The sequence below is a fragment of the Haliaeetus albicilla genome, chromosome 19 (assembly GCF_947461875.1).
Source record: "Haliaeetus albicilla chromosome 19, bHalAlb1.1, whole genome shotgun sequence".
Classification (NCBI taxonomy): domain Eukaryota; kingdom Metazoa; phylum Chordata; class Aves; order Accipitriformes; family Accipitridae; genus Haliaeetus; species Haliaeetus albicilla.
Genome location: NC_091501.1, coordinates 1222247 through 1242640, shown reverse-complemented (window position 1 = coordinate 1242640; position 20394 = coordinate 1222247). Strand labels below are relative to the sequence as shown.

Genomic DNA, 20394 nt, shown 5'->3' with positions numbered 1-20394 from the left:
GTTGCACCCTCACTACCGAGAATCTAAAGTCCTCAACATAAAGAATGAAGCAGTAGATTAATGACGTGGTGCTGCACTGCAGTAAATAGTTCGTTGTCTAAATGGTCTGTAATGAAAACTCTTTCTCCTTTGTGCAGTCTGGAGCAAAAGCACTCCGCCTGCTCCAGATAATGGTACGTCCGCCTGGGGTGAGCCAAATGAAACCAGTCCCGGGTGGGGTGAAGTAGATGATACAGGAGCATCGACAACAGGCTGGGGGAATGCACCTTCCAACGCCCCGAATGCCATGAAATCTAGTGAGTATAGGCCAGATACCAAGTTTCTTTGCAATGGTCCTGGAGATCTTTAGCGTTTAGCCTTTTGATGTAGGTCACCCATGGAGGAATGGTTATCTGAGGCGTAGAAGCAATGTTGAATGTCACGTAAGATTTTGATGGATGAGTGATTAAGCACTTACAAATGACTGGAACTTTGTCTTTTAAGGTAATGAAAAATTTCTTAACTAAGCAATTAGTTAAGCTGTGGGCAGCTCTGATTTGTGACGTTTTGAAACATTAGAGCATCTGAGTGAGGAAATCTATCTTTTTCTCAAAATGTGTTTTCTTCTCTGGCTGCCCACTTGTAACTTAGCATAAACTTATCACGTGAGAAATCACTTTTCCTGATCATATCAAAAAAAGGAATGCACAGTACAGACAGATTTCACTGTGGAGGCTGTTACATGGTAGTCTATGCTTTGGTAATACAACTTGCCTTTAAATGTTGGGGTTTTTTATTATTATTGCGTGAGGGTGGAAAATTGTAACTGTTAAGAACTGGACTTTGTGGTTGAACCGAACTCTTGACTTTTTTCTGCATATTACCTGCCTACAGCTGTGTTCTTCATGAATGAGAAATCTGGAAATCTTTTAAAAATTTACTTTGAAGTTAAGATTTTGCTGTATTAAGCGTTTTATTTTTGTGGAAATCATTCCTGCTGATGTAAGCTGTTTGTAGAATTTTTATTTCACTCTTTTTAAGGAGAATACAACAAACAAAAGCAATCACCTGCTGATACAACATAGCAATGCTATAGCCAAAGCCAATAACATTTGGATATGAAGTTTCCAGTAGGAAATACTGATAATATGTGACTGTTACTAAACTTGACTGATGACACATGCTGTAAAACTGTTTCCAGTTACATGTTGCTTTTACAACATGTAATTGTTTGGAATGAAATGCTCTATACAGATTGTATGCTGTTGGGTCATTCTCCCCTCTTCCCACCCCAATTAATTAGTTTGGCCATTTATGAAACAGAACTGGGAAAAAAGCATTGCTTCCTTAGTATTAACATTATATCAACCTTTGGTGGATGGCTGTAGTGCTTCCTGTGCCTGCCACACAAACTTGGCACTTTTCAGGATGCTAGACTTTTTTTAGATGGATCTCTTCTTTCATCTGTAAAAGGCCACATAAATATGACTAAAATAAGAGCCTCTGAAATGCTCATCATCCATTGCAAGTTCTATGGATTTGTTAATACTTAAGATAGTCTTTAAATGCTATGCATGGTCACTTGCTCGTCCTAACTGGTGTGCATGTGTGACATAACCAGAGCTGCAGCAATGGGTACTATTTTGTACGTAAGCTGTCCCCAGCTCTAGAGAAGCAAATGTGGGGAGTTTCCCTGTGACGGCTATTTCAGGTTGGGGTGTAGTAGGTCACCAGTGTTAAGAGCTGAGATCTTCATTCTCCTGTGTTCTGTGACTGCTTTCTCAACTCCTTTCTAATTGGCACCCAGAACGAATGAAGAAGAAAGCTACGTTATTCAGTGGAGTAAGGGGAGATATTTAATGGCTTGGATAAGTTGGAAGAAGAAATTGGGACAAAGAGCCTGCAAGGGCATAATTTATGGTTGAAGGTAAGGACAGGAAACAGAGATTAGCAATGATTGTAAAAGAAAACAAGAGTTTAGAGCCAAAGAAAGGAAGCATAGATCATTACCCACCTGTTTAAAAAACATGGATTTACATAGTTTTACTACTATTGCATAGGAATTCTCTGGTAGAAGTAGGAATAAATTCAGTTTTCTGTAACATCGTTATTTTGTCTTTATCTTGAAAGTTTCCTTTGCTTACTATAGCTATTTGCTCCTCCTCACTAAATAAATGCAGAAAATGACACAGGAATCCTACAGACAAGTCATTTTTATACCCCTGTCCAGATTCATGTTCAAGAATCTCAGACGTGAGAGCTGCCAATGCAGAAAAATAATCTGTGGTCATGTAGTTAAAACTAGGATCATAGTACTATATTTAAACACTGTGGCTGGAAATAAATTAATGCTGCAGGGACTACCCCATATATGACATTTCCAGATTAAGTTCTTGACTCTGCAGCCATAATCCTTAAGTGTAACCTTTTCTGTGTAAGTAGCATGATCAAAGGGCCAAGAGGTAAATTTTTGTGCTTGGCCAGTATGTTTCCTAAGCAGCCCTCAATTTTGGTATGCGCATATGCTTTAAAAAGTTACGTTTCCTGTTAAGCATCTGATTAGTTGTTATTTATGATGAATTTTAAGGTAGCTCTTAAACTGCCATGATATGCTGCTGTACTTATTTTTGGCATGGTTGAGGTAGAGTTCCCCTTGATAGACTAATTACAATTCCTGACTTTTTTTGTATTGAGATTTTCTGCTATGGGTATTAATATCCTTATCCCTGATTTCCACACTCAAACCCCAGGCAATTGAAGAATTAGTTATGAAACAGGTGATGATGATGGAAACCTTCTTTTGAAGGATGAATGCTTAGGGAATAAATACACAGAATGAAGAGTTACAGCAGGAAGGAGAACAGTTGGACAGTGGACAAGATGAGGATTTGGGCTCTTGTTGGCTTGTCAGTAGAGGTTAGAATTCTAAGTTGCCTGACAGCTGGTACTAGGGAGTAACAGCAAGAAAAGAAACAACAGGGAAGACTCCTTAGTCTGAACTGATACGATGAGATGGCTGTAGCTTTCTGGTAATGGCATCTCTACTTAAACAGTGCTGCTAATAAGTCTTTTTAGTGATATTAAGAACAGAAATGCAAGTAGAGGGGGTTTTTTTCACATTAAACTACTTTTGGTGTTACATATACCAGAGCACAATGTCAGGTCCTCTCCTTCAGATTCTACTTAGTTCTTATTAATTAATAAGTTCTTTGTTCTTTGTGAAAGAGTTTAGTGCAAGGGAAGTGTTAAGGTTTTGAAGGAAGAGAGGAAATAATCGATACACCACCTGAACCAGTCCTCAGTACCCTTGGTTTTTAAGTGTTCTTGAAGTCTTTCATTTACACTAGAAAATAATAGGTTGCCTTTTAAAGAAATCCAAATGCAGCTGTATCTTGTATAAGAGAAGATGCCCCTGTGGTTATTATATCTTTAATGGTTTGACATTGCTTCAAAATCGTTGCAAAACATGACATGCTAACATGCCACCGAACCTCTTGGTTTTTGGGATTCATGTTAGAGTGAAGACTGTTTTGGGTTTTTTTCACTCCTTTGGGGTTCTGATGATCTTGGCTAATCTTGCAGTGTCAAGTCACCAGCTACATGGTATTGTAGACTGCTTTTGAGCTTTTTTTCTCCTTTTTCTAAAGGTTCTAAATCTATGCAAGATGGCTGGGGAGAGAGTGATGGGCCAGTGACAGGAACTCGTCATTCCAGCTGGGAAGAGGAGGAGGAGGGAGGAGTCTGGAACACAGCAGGCTCTCAGGGAAGCAGTTCCTCCCACAACTCAACAAGCTGGGGGCAAGGAGGAAAGAAAACACAAATGAAGGTAAAATGCTTGAATGATTCATAACTACTGTGTTGTCTGAAAGCAGTACAACTGGTATGTTAGAGCATTATAATCTTCTAAAAAGGTATTACAGAATTCAACTAGAAAGGTGTCTGTTACAACAGTGTAAAAAATGTGAGGTTTCTGGATTTGTTTTAATGTTATTACACCTGTTGTGACTAATAAATCTGCCAGTAGGTGTCAAATTCTTTTGATATGTAAGCTGTGGAGCCATTGCTAAATGAAACTGAGCAATAAGTATCCCAAGGCTATTGCTCTCCTCTTGTTGACACATCTTTCTGTGTTAGGCTGCTGCTGTTCTCCTTGCATAGCCTGCTGAAGTTTGGATTCCACAGTCCCTTTGGCACATGCACTTCTTACTTCTACTGACTGTTGGATTTAGGGCTGACTTGTGTTTGTTGTTACTGACCTTTGGCTTCTAAGAGGAGCAGGAGCTTGGCTATAGTCCTGAGTAAATTGCTTTCTAAGGCTTGTTTGCATTAAAGTTCTCTAGTACAGTAACACTTGGTACTGTATTAATATTAGAAGGACTATGTTTTGTCTAATTCTAATCAAACAGGTAGGGCAAACTCAAAAGGCAAGTGCAGAGCAGCTTCACAGGATCTGGAAATACTGTTGTGACATGGTGTGGAGTCTTACAATTCTTATTTAGCTAGCAGAAATGATTCATGTGAACTTTTTTCTCCATTATAGCTTTATTATTTTAACCACCAAAGCAACTGTCCAAAAAAATTTTCTTTTCTATTGAACTGTGTTCAGTTTTGGTTTTGATCACCTGTAAATTACAGTAAGGCCAAATTGAGAGCCGGGTCTGCACAGTGCCCGTGTAAGACAAACCACACTAAAGGGAAGAAAGCCAAGGAAGAAATCTACCTCTGTATGTGGTAGATTAAAGAATGCATTAAACTGTAACAGAGGGAAAAATGAATAACATTCACAAAGCTTTCTAGAATCAAACTGAAGGTGTGATAAACAGCTACACAGTAGGTGTTCATCCAGTTTGGTGTACCTAACAATGAACAATTCTGTGAGAGAGAAAAGAAGAAAATAGTATCTGGTAAATGTTTCTAATCATGCAAAAACTTAAAGTAATTTGTTCAGGAGATTAATACCAGGATTTTCATTCAACACTTGTGCATCTCAAGGATAAAACAGAATTTAAGAAGTTGCTTAAAAATACTTTTTTTCTCTTCAGTGCGCATTAAAAGGAGGAAATAGTGATTCGTGGATGAACCCTTTATCCAAACAGTTTTCAAATATGGGCTTGCTAGTAAGTAAATTTTTTTTAATATAAAATCCAACTTTGTAAAAAAGCAGTAAGCTTTAAATAAGTCAAAAGATCAGCTGTTTCACAGTGTGTAACTACTTACTTATCTGCATTTACTATGCTGGTATGTTGATTATAATACCGGTAATAGCTGAGTATTCAGCACTTCCTTGGTAGTCAGAATGGTTTCTCAGAAAAACCCAAAGTCTGCTTTGACTTTTCAGAGTTACTTTGACAGCTATTGTTCTGAGATCGCAACTTCCTTGCAAGTAATAGGATTTGGGGGTTTTGTTTTTGGTTTGGTTTTTTTGTTTGTTTTTCATAACTTGCTGTTTAGAGCACTCAAGGTAGAGGCCTCAGCTCCTGGCTGTAGCATCAGACATCTGTGATTAGTCCGAGGCTATTCATTCTGAATCTCAGCCACCTATCAGAAAAGGAGATCTACAGCCCTGTGTCTGTTTTGGCTATTTATATTTTAAATACTGCGCAGCAGGGTCTTTTTAGAACAAAAAGGGATCATTATTAATCAGTACATAAAGATTGATTGGTAAAGTGAATAAATAAATGGCACATAATGGAGAGAAAAGATAGATCTGCGGGAAGTAGCTTAAAAATAGTTACATAGAAAATGTTTTATAAGAACTTCTGATATGCTAATTTGTAAAATATTTTACAGACTATTTCGCCAACTGTTATCCTGTGAAGCAGGAACAGTATATGATGCAGCCTAGCAAAAGATAATAATGCAGAGGTTCTGTGAGAAGCTCAGGGCTGCACAAATTCACTGACATGACTAGGATTAGTTTGTAATGTCTGTTGGCTCACAAGCTCAAACTCAGTCTGCGAGACTGTAGATGCTTCTGAAAGCTATTGGAACACCCTGTCCCAGACTGCCAACTAAAGAATAACTTGGCAGCACATTTCAAGATTTGATGACTTGACAGGTCATGAGGATGAGCTATCATTTTGGCCACTATTTTCAGTGTTTCATCTCTTGACCACTGGAACATGAGGACAGAGGTTAACTTCACAGAGCAGCTGTCTGTCCATCTTTCTCTGTCTGTCGTGTGTTTTCATGTGTCTGGTTTCATATGGGTAAACTTGCCACACAGAGCATTAGGGGGTGGAGGTGAGGTGTGTCCAGGGTGGTATCAGGAATCCTTGTGTTTGATTTTAGTTTAAAATAAAACTTTCGTTGGCACAAGCACGTCCTTCCTTCATTCCACCTTTAAACCATCAAGGGCTGCTTTCTAAAACATTCCTCAGCATTTCACAGGAGTCAGAACTGATTTTTTTTCTTTTCCCCCCCCAGAGTCAAACTGAGGACATTCCAGGCAGTAAGATGGACTTGTCTGTAGGTGCGTATAATTTAATTTAAATGCATTTGAAATACGAGATCATGTGTAGTATTTTTATGTGGATGACATGCTGTGCTTTGGAAAGGTTTGATCTTTACTTTTAGGACTCCTTATAATAGAAGGATAGAGTTATAGCATCCACTATCTTGGCTGTAGGCTTTGAATAGTTACACAGCTGATGCTGGTATGCAAGATTGGGATGTATACCTGTACAGAACAGAGCTATAACTTGTGGAAGGGAGATCCTGTAAGACTGTTTTGATCCATGTAGTTTGTATTCATTGTTAGCATTTCAAGAAAGTGAAGATCTCTTTTCATTTGGTGGAAGAGGAAGACTTTTTTAGCTCTTGGTAGTAGGACATCCCAATTACCACAGCTCCCTGGAGGTGATGTGAGGGAAGAGAATATCTTCTAACATTTATTTCTTCAATTGCTTGCCTCAGGCTATTACAAGTTACTGCACAGTAGAACTAGATTTTTCACTCTTGATAGCCTCACCACAAATACTATACAACTTAAGTGGAATGTGCTGTGTGGAAAACACTATCCTAAATGAGAGTTGGAATTGACCACTTGGATTAATCCCATTTAATCGCATTTGAATTTGTCATTACTTTCTTCTTTGGCAAACTAAGTAGTGAACTCTCACAGAATTTTTTTTGATCTTGAAATCAGTTTTAGTTTTGCATTCTGTTCTTCTCCAGATTGTCTCTGTATATTCACTATCATGGTACTGCAATAGAAATACCACAGGTTTCTGAAATCTGCCATTTGAGATGGTTTCTCTACAAGATAACTAAGGTGTATATTAAAAAAGGGATGATCCAAATCTGCTCTTCCGATTGTTTATTTTATTTGTTATCAAGTCTTTGAAGACTTAGTAAGGCTAAAAACTTGTACAGGGTAGTCTTTCGTTCTTATAAAGGGGAAGAGGGTTTCATTCCTGTTCTAGGGACTACTTCTGTTCAGTTTTTGATTCTTCAAAATCTATGGAAGCAGGAAGATCACCTCATGCCCCTGGCTACAAAGACGGATCTTCTAGTCCACTTTGAGGACATTGCCGCTGTACAAACCCAACAGTAATTTTGGAGAGAGATGTTAATCCTATTTTGATAACTGTCAGGAATGTCAAAGAGGCCTCAGATTCCTCCCAGTTACAATGTCAAAAGGAGAGGTCTGTAATTCTTATTCCAAAGGATGATATGTCAAAGTAGTAGCAGTATTCTCGGCTCTCAGCTAGAACAGTGAATTTCCTGTGTAGATGATTCCTGTGAATTTCCTGGATGCCCTGTGGGCTCCAGAGAAGCGTATGTTTAGTGGTTCTGTGTTTGGAAGGGGTCCCTGTATCAGTGCAAATCAAGTTTTTGTTATGAAAGTGTGGACACAATTGATTCCGAATCTCATGTGATGAGCACTGAGACCCACAGTATGGCTGTTAAGCAGTAACCATTTTACCTGTTTCATGTTTAAAAATGTTCCGGTACCAAGCTGCTTATTTCCAGCTACTTGTGCATAATAGCAAAAGTTTCTACCTCAGCTGAGAGATGGATGCATACAGGCACAAAGTGCTGCTGAGAGGACAGAAAGGCCTTGGTAAGAAGAGGAGGGATGGCTAGAGGAGATGACTGACTTGGAATCAATGCTTATTCTGCTGGTGGTTCTAAATTTCCTGTGGGAGATTGTCAATCGAATTAATTACTGATGATCCTGTGGTGGTATCTCTGAAGAACCACCGGCAACAGTAGTTCTGTGTCAGATGACAGTCTGTGAGATCTCTAGATCAACTAAAATTAGTGTTTACAAATCAAGTACAGTTAGTTTCAAAATATGTTCTGAAACTCATTGTTGTAAGTTAGAAGAGCATGGGGTCTGTGGTACAAGCTGGTCGTATCCAACATCAAGGATAGAATCTATTTACTGCTGAGGTATTACCTGCCAAAGAAGTTACAGTGTTTGAGATTATCACTGATTGTGTGCTAAGCATTAAATGATCTCACTTTCCAGTGTCATGTGCATCCACAGTTTGGTGCACTGGCTCCTGTCTTTGTGGCAACTTCTGGTTTGTTTCATTGCCAGATTTTCTTTTCTCTCTTTTTTTTTTTTTCTTCTTCATCTAAACAGCAAATAGTGACGGTAGGGAAGGATAAAGTAGCAAAAGCTGTTTGTTCAACTCTCAGATAAATACCACCTTTGGGTTTATGTTTTTACATAAGCTGTTTTCCTCAGCCTATATCTACTTCTAAACTTTAAAAGTTGGACTTAGTTCTGAGGTAGGCTTGTTCTTCAACTGGTTTTCAGTCAGAAGTACAACATAGGAGCTTTTCCTAACTGGGTGACTCACAACATGATATTTTCCCAGTTTATGAATAAATGCACATTAATCTCAGAGTTAATTCTGTGCTTGGAGACCACACATATCACAGAAAACTTTGGCTTTGGTATGCCCGGTGCACCTTGGCTCTGATCATCATGCATTATAAAATAGGTCCAGTTGTCAGTAAGTAATTCTTACTATGTTGGTCTCGCTCTCCTTGTTTGAAAAATGTGTTGCTTTTATTGCAAGGTGCTGGAATGACACTCTTATTTACCGACCAAGACAGAAAAGAGATGGATCAATGGCATGGTTGAAGCAGATCTACTTCCTCTTTTTTATTATTTTTCTATCAAATCCGTTCAACGGATACTTTGTTTTACTTTGAAAATAGGATACAACCCTTTTTTCCATTGAATTCTCTCCTCGTATGTAAGTCTTGTGGCATGAAGTTTGCTGGAGTAAGTAGCTTGTCAAATTCGCTTAGAATTTTATCCTTTCCTTCCGTTTGACCACCACCTTTGTCTCTTTTTTGTTTTTTGTTTTTTTTAAATGTATTGGTTAGTTGCAACCTCTGCAGATCACTGAACTCTCAAATCACCTGTAAAGACTGGGAAATTCATTTCCAGTTTCTATTGATTCAAATGCGATTCATGCAGCTGTTTATTGTAAATACGTTACAAAGCCATAACCTGATTTAGCATGCAGGTGCAATACCTCAATATCTAAGCACATTTGCTTGCTCAGTAGGCTTGGGTGATGTAAATTTATGGCAAAGCTATAAAACCAGTATCTTTAAAATGTTTTCATTTTTGTGGTCAAGCAGAAAACATGTTTCAAATGGGGGTTTTTTCCATTTGGGTTACCCCACTGGATATATGTATTTTCACCGCATCGAGCCTCTTATTTGCAAACTTTTATGTAACTTTGCTCAACAGCAGTTTCTGTCCCCTATCTCCCAGTACAGGATCACATTATATAATTTGGTTTGTATAGAATTCAATTTTTTTTTTCTTTTAAGCTGTGTGCATGTGGTGGGGGAGATCTACTTAATAGGCTTTTTTCCCTTACTAGGGCATGAATGTCATCTTCTAAGCTCTTGTTTCATTTTGCATTTTTCATGGTGTTTCTCACAGCTGTTAATAGTGGGGAAAATCCAAGAACTGATGGAGTGTTTTCCTTTATGAAGATGGTTGGGCTTTTAACCTGTTCTACATTTCTGCATGTAGAGGATTTGGGGCTTCATATTTATTCATGCACAAGTGTTCTTGCCTACTGCAGAGGGTAAAAGTCAAACTTCTCAGATTTTAACGGTCGTCTTGTACTATGTAAGGTAAAGCTAGTCTTCAGCCACCTGCATTATTTATAGCTTTCAGTGGCAAGTGCAAAAGACAGACTCACATGACTGGTTTCAAGGTTGCATTAGAATTTTCTGTGAATGGGATAAATGAATGCCATCATCTCTCTTAGCAAGGCCTTGTTTATGTTGAAATTTAAGCAGCTGCCTCAGTACTAAGTGGCATGCATATCTGTGCTTGAAACCTTTAAAGGTGCTGCTTAATGCTCTACATGTTCTTTAGCAAGCCTTTTTACAAGGCATCATTCAGTAATGTTTGAGTTGATTGGATCATCAAGATAACTGAAGAAACAAAAGGGTGTTTCTGTGGCTTAGTCATCTTGTGTTGGCATTGACCCAGTTTCATTTCAGATGGTGATGCAACTCTGTCTTGCTTTCGGTTTCTTTTCGAGCAACTAACGGACAGGGCTTCCTGTCTAGAATTAAAGTACACAAGGCTTTTGGTAGTGCATTGCTGGCATTGTGTGTAGTGGTTAGATGTAGGTATTGACAGCATTGAGATGTGCGTGACATTTGATGTGACTGCTTTTGCAGAGCCAGTTCTAGCTTTTTAGGATATGTTAAAAAGGGATGAGCTCATCCAGGTCAGTATGACTCCAGTTACAAGCCAAGATACGTAGGTGACTTGTCAAGTATTTTTGTGATAAATGATGTTGAAGGCACCTGAGAGGATGAAGCTGGATCAACTTCGAAAGTTGCGCCAGCAAGAAAAACCCATGTAATTAGTGGTTGATTTCATGGGTTCTTGGCAATAACATACCTATGAATATTAATAGTTTGTGATTGGACATTAGGAAGAGATGCTGGCTTTGAGAAGCTTTTTTGAGGAACAGGTAAGTGTTTTGAAGGTATTGGAGAGATCAGCTGTCTGCTCTGTTTGATAAAGATTTAGTGTTTTGTCAGTGGTAGGGTAGGATATCTGTCACCAGCTTCCTTTGGAAGAGTCATAGATTTTAGTTAACTGTGGTGACAGGTTTTTTAAACTGTTCTTGGTAAGGCCATCTGTCTGCTAAATTAAATTATTTTAAAACTAAAAATACCATTAAAGCTCACTTCTATCACATCGTCTATATTTTAAAATGAAGATGCTTTCCATCTACCTCAATGTAACAATAATGCTATGACAAAAAAAAAATTGTTCCTTGGCAGCAGTTCAGTGTGTGAGGTAGAAAGCTTCCTTCAGTCAGCACTTTGCTGATGATAAGCTTATAGAGAAAGATGATGTCTTGTTCACTGTGTATGTTACAGTTTGATCATCTGTTATTAACACCTCTTCCTCGTGTTCCACCAGATTACTGACTAAACAATGGCAGGAGATTGTAGAGGATGTTTGAAAAGTGTCTCTTAGTCGTTGTGTAATCATGGCATACAGGCTGAGAGAGATTGGTTGCCTGTCTGGAAGTTATGCTATACCAGATGATCTGTAGTGTTCAAGAGTTAAGTTCACATGAGTGTAGGAGAGTTGTGATCAAATTACGTGCATGGTTTTGCGGTTTTGAGAAATTCTTTCTCAATGCCAAACCCAGTAAAGGCTAAGTAGAATATACGGAGAAGTTAAATATGGTGTCTCTATAGATACTGAATACCAATAAATAGCAGCGTGAGTTTTGGAAGAGATTGAGAATTATGTATAAATGAATATCATTAGTTGAACTAGGCTGATGTAGAAATACATATGTTTATATCTGTACATAAATTGTGAGAAATACTTTACATTAAACTCTCTAAATTAAATTGGCTTGTTCAGTCTTAAAAATAAAACTTCCTATTTTAATTTTTCAACACTTTTAATAGCAACTGTAGCTATGCTAAATTGTAAGACAGATCTCATTTATACCCTGATCTTAAAGATACTTTCTTTGGCTGTGAACCTGCTGTCATGAAACATGGTAGAGATTATTGGCACTAATTTTGTCACCTCTCCTCTTTTTTAACAGGTGGTCTCCCAGATAAGAAGTTTGAGGTAGATAAACGAGCCATGAATCTCGGGGATTTTAATGACATGATGAGAAAGGATCGATCTGGGTTCCGTCCACCTAATTCCAAAGACATGGGAACCACAGATAGCGGGCCTTATTTTGAGAAGGTGAGAGAAATACCTTTAGATAAATTAGTATCGATCTCTATGTTCAAGGTCGCAGTTTTTACCCTGCTCCTCCTGAACTGCTAAAAATTCAGTAACCTTTGACAAACTCAATAATAAAAGGTGTGGGGGAGTTATGTTTGTAGAGTGAATGTGTATATAAATCAGAGGTGTCAGATGTGCATAGACAAACTAAATTATCTGGGGAGAATGAGGCGCTTTATTCTAGAACAGACTGCTCTTAATATGGACAGAAAGAAATTCCTTTGTTTTTCTTGGAAGGGTAAACTGCTGGTAGCAATGAAATTCATTATAGTTTCATCACAGTGATTCTTTTGGCTACTGACTACAGTCATCTACTGTAAAAAATTGGTTTAGATCTAAGTAAACATAAGTAATCACAGTCTTCCAAATTTTTTCTGCTTTCATGTCTGTCGTTTATTGGAAACACCCTTTCTAAATTCCACAACCCCTTATGCTGTATGTCCATGTACTGTAAGCTTCTGTATGACATCTGTTTCTCTGTGACATTTGTTTTATGTTATGGTAGTGTTTCTTTCTCATTCTTGCCTATTTTAAATAGAAGCTTTCACTGTTATTATCAAACATTAATTGCTTCACATTATGAATTGGAGAGTGTCCAGTAGGTTCAGAATGCTTTAGGGTTTTTTTTTAAATACAGTTTTATCACATGTAAAATGGAAAAGAAATTTGGTTTAAAAATTCAGAAGGTGTGTTACTGTCAATAAATTTTTTAACTCCTCCATTTTGGTATAACAGGCCAAAAACCAGTTTTGTCAACTCCCTCTGGTGGCCTAATTAATAAATACCACTAGCAGAGCTAATGCATTCCTAACAAATTATGTTGGTAGGTGTGTGCTAACATTAGGAGTTCATTCAAGATTTGTTTGTTTCTGTAGTGGTAATAGCCACTGTCAGAAACAAACTTCATGAGAGTTCAAAATGTATTTTTAAAAAGAAACCCTTAGGAATTTATTGTTTATCTCCTTGGACCAAAATCTTAATTGTCAAGTGATCATTTGAGTCAGAAGTTTTGTCCTTGTAATTGCTATTACAAATTAACTTTGCTTCTTCCTAGTCACTCACCGTCCCTCTTTCTCTCCTCTTGCATTCTGTTGCTTCACTAACCAACTCCTGCTGTTGGCTAACTGCTGCTTCAGCTGACTTTGCCTTTCTCCAATCAAGATGGGTGCCTTGGGGATGAGGCTCCCTGCTCTCCCTTCTCCCCTTCTCCCAGCTACAAGCTGTCTCCCTCTGGTTCCACACTATCCAACGTCGGCCTTGGGGCAATCGGCTCAGGGCTCAGTCCCCAAAACTTCGCTGCTAGACAAGTAAGCAGGCCACCTTATAAGATGCATTGTTATAAGGCTGCAACCTGGGCTTAATCCTGGTTAGTTGGTTGCTTGCATTTGTTTTCCTACTAAATAAATTAATATTGTTAATGGAAATTTCAGCTATATCAGGCCATTGAGAATCAATCCACTTTGGTTCCTATCATCAAAATGTTTTCCATCTGGTTTTGTTGGCCTCTTACTGCCTGAATCAGTGCAGCAGCAGATAGATGTGCTTTTCAGAAGTCATGAAGTTAGTGGCAACCTTTATATTTTAATTGCTGTTTTAAAACCCAGTTAGAAGCTATTGATTTGCCCCACCACCCCCCGACACCGAATTTTTCCAGATTCCACCCAATAACCTCATATGTAGAAATATGCCTTTAAAAAATTGCAGTCATTTTGCATTGTGCCTGTTCCCTTCTCCCTGCCCCACAGCCCAAAGAAAGGATTGATTTAGCAGCCTGTAAAAACTCTTGAAGTAGTAATATTTTTGTTCTGTATACAGGGGAATGGTGGGGAAGAAGTGAAGTGGTTAGCTACAGTTTAGAAGAATTTCTGGCTATTATGTTTTGCATTATGCTAGAAGAAAGTGTTGCAGGAATACTAGGAAATGAAAGAATAGAACCTAAGTATTGCAACTGGACTAGCCTATGTAGTCACATGCCTAACATGATGGTGTTTCTTTGTGTTGTCTTTCTGTTTCTATGTGACACAATCAGTGTTGAACATAAGATTAAGTCCAAAACTTGCAGACATGTTCTTGGATTTGGTGTGTAGAACTCTGAGCTTTAGGGAGGGCTGAAAGTGTAGCTGCAGCTTCAAGCCTCTCAAAAATTTTTGTGTAGTTGACCCCAGTCAGTTCTTTCCAGAATAAAAACTCTTTTGTCTCTTGAGGTTTTTTGTTTATCCTCCTACATGGTTAGTATGACATCCCGAGTTGCTTCTGAAAGAGAACGTACATTAAGGAAGTGAAATGTGATGCAGGTGAATGAGGCAATCCATAATGCTGCTTGTATAGAAGCAGGATGAGAGACTTCTGTTGTCGCAAAAGGATGGTGGAGGATGCACAGTATTATGGTAGAAGGGAGGCAGAGTTTATGAAATCTTGGTATATAATGGAAGAAAAGGTTTTGGAGAAGGCCTGCACCATCTCAGTTTGGAAGAATGATTAATTTATGTTGGGTACAGCAGTACCAGCATGGAGAGGGAGAACAGAGAATGATGGATGAGGGTTGGAAAATGTACTGTTTAGAACACCAGGTGTCTGAGGATCATAGATGTACTGATACACAGCAGGAGATGGGAAGTTCTGAGGGTCTTGAAAATGAAAGGACAGAATCACGGCACATAAGGACCTTTTGGAGTATGAGCTTCAGCTTTTAGAAGCAACAGCATGTGACTGTTAGTATAGGAGACTGTCCATAATATTTCCTGTGGCTTTTGTTGAAAGATGTTACAAATAAAGACAGTCTGCTCAGAGGCTGAAATAGTGAAACATAATCACAAATTTTCTTTGGTCTTTTTCATGCGGTAGGGTTTATTATTACAGAAGTTGTTTATAAAACAGTAAATACTTCTCATTAAAAAAACTCAAACAGCAAGTATTCTTGTGTTAGAAAATAAATCGATGCAAGGAAAAAAAAAATATTTTTTTCTCGCTTGAAAATTTTCCTGCTCTTCAATTTAGTGGAAAAAAAGGAAAAGAAAAACATCCCAATCCAGAATGCTGAAGTTTTCACATCAGAAGGAAAACTTTTAATACATTTTTAGAATTCTAATTTCAGTTAGTGAAAGGTCTGCAGAGGAAGTAGTAGGCTTATGAGTAATGTCTCGACAACCTACTCAGAAGTACCTGACTTCTCTAAAATTATGGCCCAAAATTCTTGTTGACACAGTCTTGCCATACTTATAAGCTAATGGAATGGGCTCAACATTTTTGAGCATGTTGTTTGTACTCCAAGTTTCCATTTCCCAACATGTAAAGTGCAAAATATAAAACATTAGCTTTGTCACGTGCTTTGAAATAAGTGGATAAACATGACTCTTCAACGTAGAGGAGAAAGAGCCTGCATCTCAAAAATGTAGTACAGCAGTTTTAACCCAGGTAGAATATTACTGATTTAGGGCAAACATCTCAGTAATTTTAAGAGTGCTCTGTTTAAGTCAGTACTTGCCTCATTGTTATTGATACATAGTAATAGCATAGAAATCCATTATCCTGAAAGATTCATCTTCTCACTACTGCTTTAATTTTATAGGGTGGCAATCATGGTTTGTTTGGAAACAGCACAGCACAATCGAGGGGCATGCACACACCAGTGCAGCCACTAAATCCTTCCCCCAATATCCGGGCGCAAGTGCCTCCCCAATTTCTTTCTCCCCAGGTAAGGAATTTATAGTAACTGGTTACTTGTAAAAGTAGAGCTACAGCCTTCAGAGCACATCATTGAGGTTACTCATACATCTATCTTAGTCTTGATTGGATGTTAAGAAATTGGAAACTTAGATAAAATTAAAAATTGTAGTTGAAAGTGCTTAAACCTCACTGCAGAAGGATTAGCCTTCTTTCTTCTTCCATGGCAGTTGGTGGTAAACGCTTGCTACCAGTATTTTTAAACCTCAAAGTGGATTCAGGAATCCTATGTCTTACATAGGCTTTTGCAAAGTATTTTAAAAACAACAAAAAAAGTGAAAGCTGGAAGTTTTTCTGAAGTGTGACAGGTTGCTTAATTTTTTTCAATCAGTCTTGTCCTGTGCTTCCTTCCCCCTGTGAAAGAGAGGCCTGATGAGGGCTACACGTTGCATTTACGTTGCAGAGCTCTAAGACCTCGGGGTCTCCAAATGCACAAGTTTACTTTTTGCTTTGGACTTCAAGACTTTTGGAGATTCTCTTGAATTCTACTTGTGTAACTCTCAAATAATGCAGGGAGAAATGGGGGGATTCTTCTCCACCTACTGTCTTTTACTATAGCTTATTCAGCGTACAAAGAGATTAACTCTTTCTGTGAGGCACTGTTTCTTTGCTCCAGTGACTGCCTGAATGCCTTTCTTTTCCCTTGTCAAGCAGTACATTTTTAATGTGATAATGCAGTACTGTGATTACTGGTTAGCTGCACATATATCAGCATTTTAATTTAGTGCAGTCTCTAGCAACCAATTGGTTGGGGGAGGAACCTTTGTGTGTGTGTGTCTGCATCTGCACATGTGATACTGTATATTGTCAATCCAGTGAGGTATTCACTCAGCTCAAGTCATAGATTGTGCATTTTTAAATGTGATGTGTTAAGAAACCTGTAATGTCTTTCCTGGAACACCATTTAAGATTGGTGTTGTACCTATTCCTTTATAGAAATACTTTATCATCTTTTCTCACAGCAGTGCATTTCTTGAGGATATGTAACTGATTTCCATGCAGGTTTCGGCCTCCATGCTCAAACAGTTTCCCAACAGTGGCTTGAATCCTGGTCTTTTCAATATGGGCCCCCAGCTTTCTCCGCAACAGATTGCCATGCTGAGCCAGCTTCCACAGATTCCCCAGTTTCAATTAGTAAGTAACTAGTAATCTTGTGAGACGGACTGTTTACAAATTGTCTGCAGAAAGAGTTTTCTTTTTGTTTGTTCTAATTCTGTTTTATTCTACTGATCTTGTATTATTTTTGTACAAGTATTCCCTGTTTGTTGTAAAGGAAAATGCAGCCCTGTTAGAAGGCAGCAGAGAAACTAAACAAGCCTGTGTAATTATTGTGAATGTTGCAGTGGGTTAGAAATGAGTCTAAGCAATATCTTTGTGCAGAAAGCAGTTGTTTCTTGATTTTTAATGAAGTTGTTTTCAGACTTGTAGTCATAGTGATGGTAGTAAAGCAGGTACTAGTAATACTGTTGCATGATGTTAAATTAGCAAGAAGTGAAGGATATAGTATTCTTCTAATGCTTTCATTGTCATTTTGAGTGTGTGGAATGAGAAACAGTTTACAGAAATTCTGAGCAAAGCATTTGCTAGTGACTAGCTCCTGGCAATTTTATCTCACTTAAGCTCTGTATTTTCACTCTTACCACCCCCACTTATCTTGTAGGCATGTCAGCTCCTCCTTCAGCAGCAGCAGCAGCAGCAGCTGTTACAGAGCCAGAGGAAGTTATCTCAAGCTGTGAGACAACAGCAGGAGCAACAGGTGTGGCACTGTTTTTGTCAATCACATGGAGCATAAAGTGCGCTGGGAAAATGCACTCTGCACCAGAGACTGCACTGGCTTTAGTAATGTCATCTGCTCTCTTCAGTTTGCACTGTCTTCAGATTGTACTTTTCAGAGAGCAGGGTCCTTTGGATCTCTTTCAAGTCACTGTTTCTTCATGTTTACTGGAATTCTGTGTTACAGTATAGGATACATCATCCCCATGTTTTTTCTTTCATTTGCAGATTGCTCGTATGGTGAGTGCCCTCCAACAGCAGCAGCAGAGGCAGCCTGGCATGAAGCATTCACCATCCCACCCTGTGGGGCCTAAGCCACATTTAGACAGCATGGTACCCAATCCTTTGAATGTGGGTCTCTCAGATTTACAGACCAAAGGGCAAATACCTGGATACGGTTCAGGTAAGTGCTCTGTGGAAAGAGATATGGTGCATTGCCTATAGTTACCATATTAGTCAGTTTTGTCTGGGTCCAGAAATGAGTAACTTGTGTGTATAAGCACTAGAGTGAAGGTTATGACATGTGTCAACTCTTGATCAAATTGCATTATTTTTCATTGCAGGGGAAGAAGACAAACCTACTAACAAAGTATATCTTGGTGGCAAATTGACCTAACAGTCTTATTTGGAAGTTGCCACTTGAACGTTTCATTTGCTAGTGTTGGATTTTTTCACCTTTCTTGTGATCACAATGACTCTCTGTTTGAAGTTATTTAAACTGAAAAGAGCAAATGACAATGGAGTTTTGTTTGTCTGTTTCACAGGCTTTGGCTCAAGTGGCATGGATTATGGCATGGTGGGAGGGAAAGAGGCTGGAACAGAATCCCGCTTTAAGCAGTGGACTATGATGGAAGGGCTGCCCTCTGTGGCTTCACAAGATGCCAATATGCACAAAAATGGTGAGAAGGGGACTGGCTATTTTGGGAATACCCTTGCAATATCATCTTGCCAGAGGTGAAATAGCTCAGATGAAACTATGCTTCAAGTCATTGAATGTCTTGCCTCACCAGTAGGCATCTTAAATATTTTTTGTTTCAGTACACCATACTCATAAAGATCCCAACTTTTCCGGAGTGTAAACGTTATCTTTTTTAATGCTTCAGGTGCAATTGTGCCCCCTGGAAAGGCTCGCGGAGGATCGCCCTACAACCAGTTTGATATAATTCAGGGCGACCCACTAGGTAGCCATGCAGGCCCTGCTGGTGATAGCTGGTTACCTGCCAAATCTCCACCAACGAACAAGATCGGAAGCAAATCCAGCAACGCCAGCTGGCCTCCAGGTATTACATAAGGGCAGGGGCTATGTCCAAGCTTTAAAGTAGATATGCTGGGACCTTTCCTCATCATACTTTTTCAATAACCACTGCAAGGAAAATATTTGCTTGGCTTATCATTTTTCAAATTTCTTCCACATTAAATTAGAACGTAAACGTTGAATCTCCAGTAAAAAACCGCTGGGCTAAATATGAACTAACTGCTGAATTGCCTGAGTAGTATTTTGTTTTTGTTAGGTGAACTCTGATCTTCTATAGTTTGGTGACTTTACACTTACAGAAATTTTCATGAGAACACTTGTTCATAGAAGACACATTACCAGCTCCCTCCTCTTGTATTGATTCCTTCCTTATTTCAGTTGTGTTAGGCTGACACGGAGTGTAAAAATTCTGACTGATAGTGTGGAATCAGAAAGCAAAAGATGTGAAAGCTTGTTTTTTGTGGTGGTGGGAACAGGGTTTTCTTGACTTTATGTATTTTACGTAGCATGAACTTTTCCTCTGGCAATTGTTTACAAATACAATTCATTGCGGACCACCAGGTTTCTTTTGCCACCAGTATTGGTACAATATCTATACAATGTGTGTGCTACGCTGTTGTGGTTTTCCTTTGCTCATGTCGTGTAAAGGATAGAAGAGTAGTTGCCATGTTTAAGTACTACTCAGCAATCTTGTGGCTTGAGTGGAAGTTTTTTGCTTTTTGGATTACAGGCAGTAGCACATTCTTTAAGTCTTTTAGAGTTTCATTGGCAGAATTTTATCTTTCCGCTAGAAAACTCAAGTGTCTAGGAAAATACATACGTATTTGAACACACACATAATTTTCTATATAAAACATTTGTTAAACAGGGTGGTGTCCTTGAAGTTGCACGATTAGTCACCAGTGCTGTTCAGCAAATAGTGGATGCTGTGATTTTTCTCTGCCTGGAAGACACTTACATTTCAAGAAAAACACTAACTGCAAATCCTCTACTGTGTATCCCCTCAAGCACAAAAAAGTAAAGGTGCAGGTACATCTGTGGGGTAAACCAGTAGCACAGACCTTGCATCAGAAAGCCTAGGAATCTGTGTGATGGATACAACTACAGGAAACCTACAAAAAGTAGCTAAAGCTTTATATGTGGGAACCCCTCAGTGTCTTAAGTCTGGCAAGAACATGTTTTCTGATGACCTAACTAAGTTAAAGAATTAGTTATTTCAAGAACATCTGCATACCCACAGCACTTCATACCACTGACTGCTCTCTGTAGAGGTGTTATTTGCATTATGTTTCTGTCAGCATGGTTGTTAAGTACTGAGCTTCTTGAGCTGGAGTTACTGTTCATAATGCCACAGACCCCCAAAATTTAAATTTTTTTGCAGGACCACTCTCGTAGA

The 20394-nt window shown here is 38.7% G+C and overlaps 1 protein-coding gene across 25 annotated transcripts in view; it reads left to right on the top strand.

Annotated features, from left to right (window-relative positions):
• Window positions 1-20394, top strand: part of TNRC6B (trinucleotide repeat containing adaptor 6B) — a 141918-nt gene that overhangs the window by 104450 nt on the left and 17074 nt on the right. For 21 of the 25 annotated variants that reach the window (XM_069807155.1, XM_069807166.1, XM_069807157.1 and 18 more), the window contains 12 exons: window positions 138-296; window positions 3627-3805; window positions 5022-5096; window positions 6406-6451; window positions 12057-12205; window positions 13384-13554; window positions 15816-15941; window positions 16973-17104; window positions 17631-17726; window positions 17972-18146; window positions 18508-18642; window positions 18847-19023. In XM_069807155.1, the coding sequence (XP_069663256.1) occupies window positions 138-296; window positions 3627-3805; window positions 5022-5096; window positions 6406-6451; window positions 12057-12205; window positions 13384-13554; window positions 15816-15941; window positions 16973-17104; window positions 17631-17726; window positions 17972-18146; window positions 18508-18642; window positions 18847-19023 (1620 nt within the window). The remainder of the gene's footprint in view (window positions 1-137; window positions 297-3626; window positions 3806-5021; window positions 5097-6405; window positions 6452-12056; window positions 12206-13383; window positions 13555-15815; window positions 15942-16972; window positions 17105-17630; window positions 17727-17971; window positions 18147-18507; window positions 18643-18846; window positions 19024-20394) is intronic. The other 4 variants (XM_069807175.1, XM_069807165.1, XM_069807180.1 and 1 more) reach the window with 2 other exon arrangements.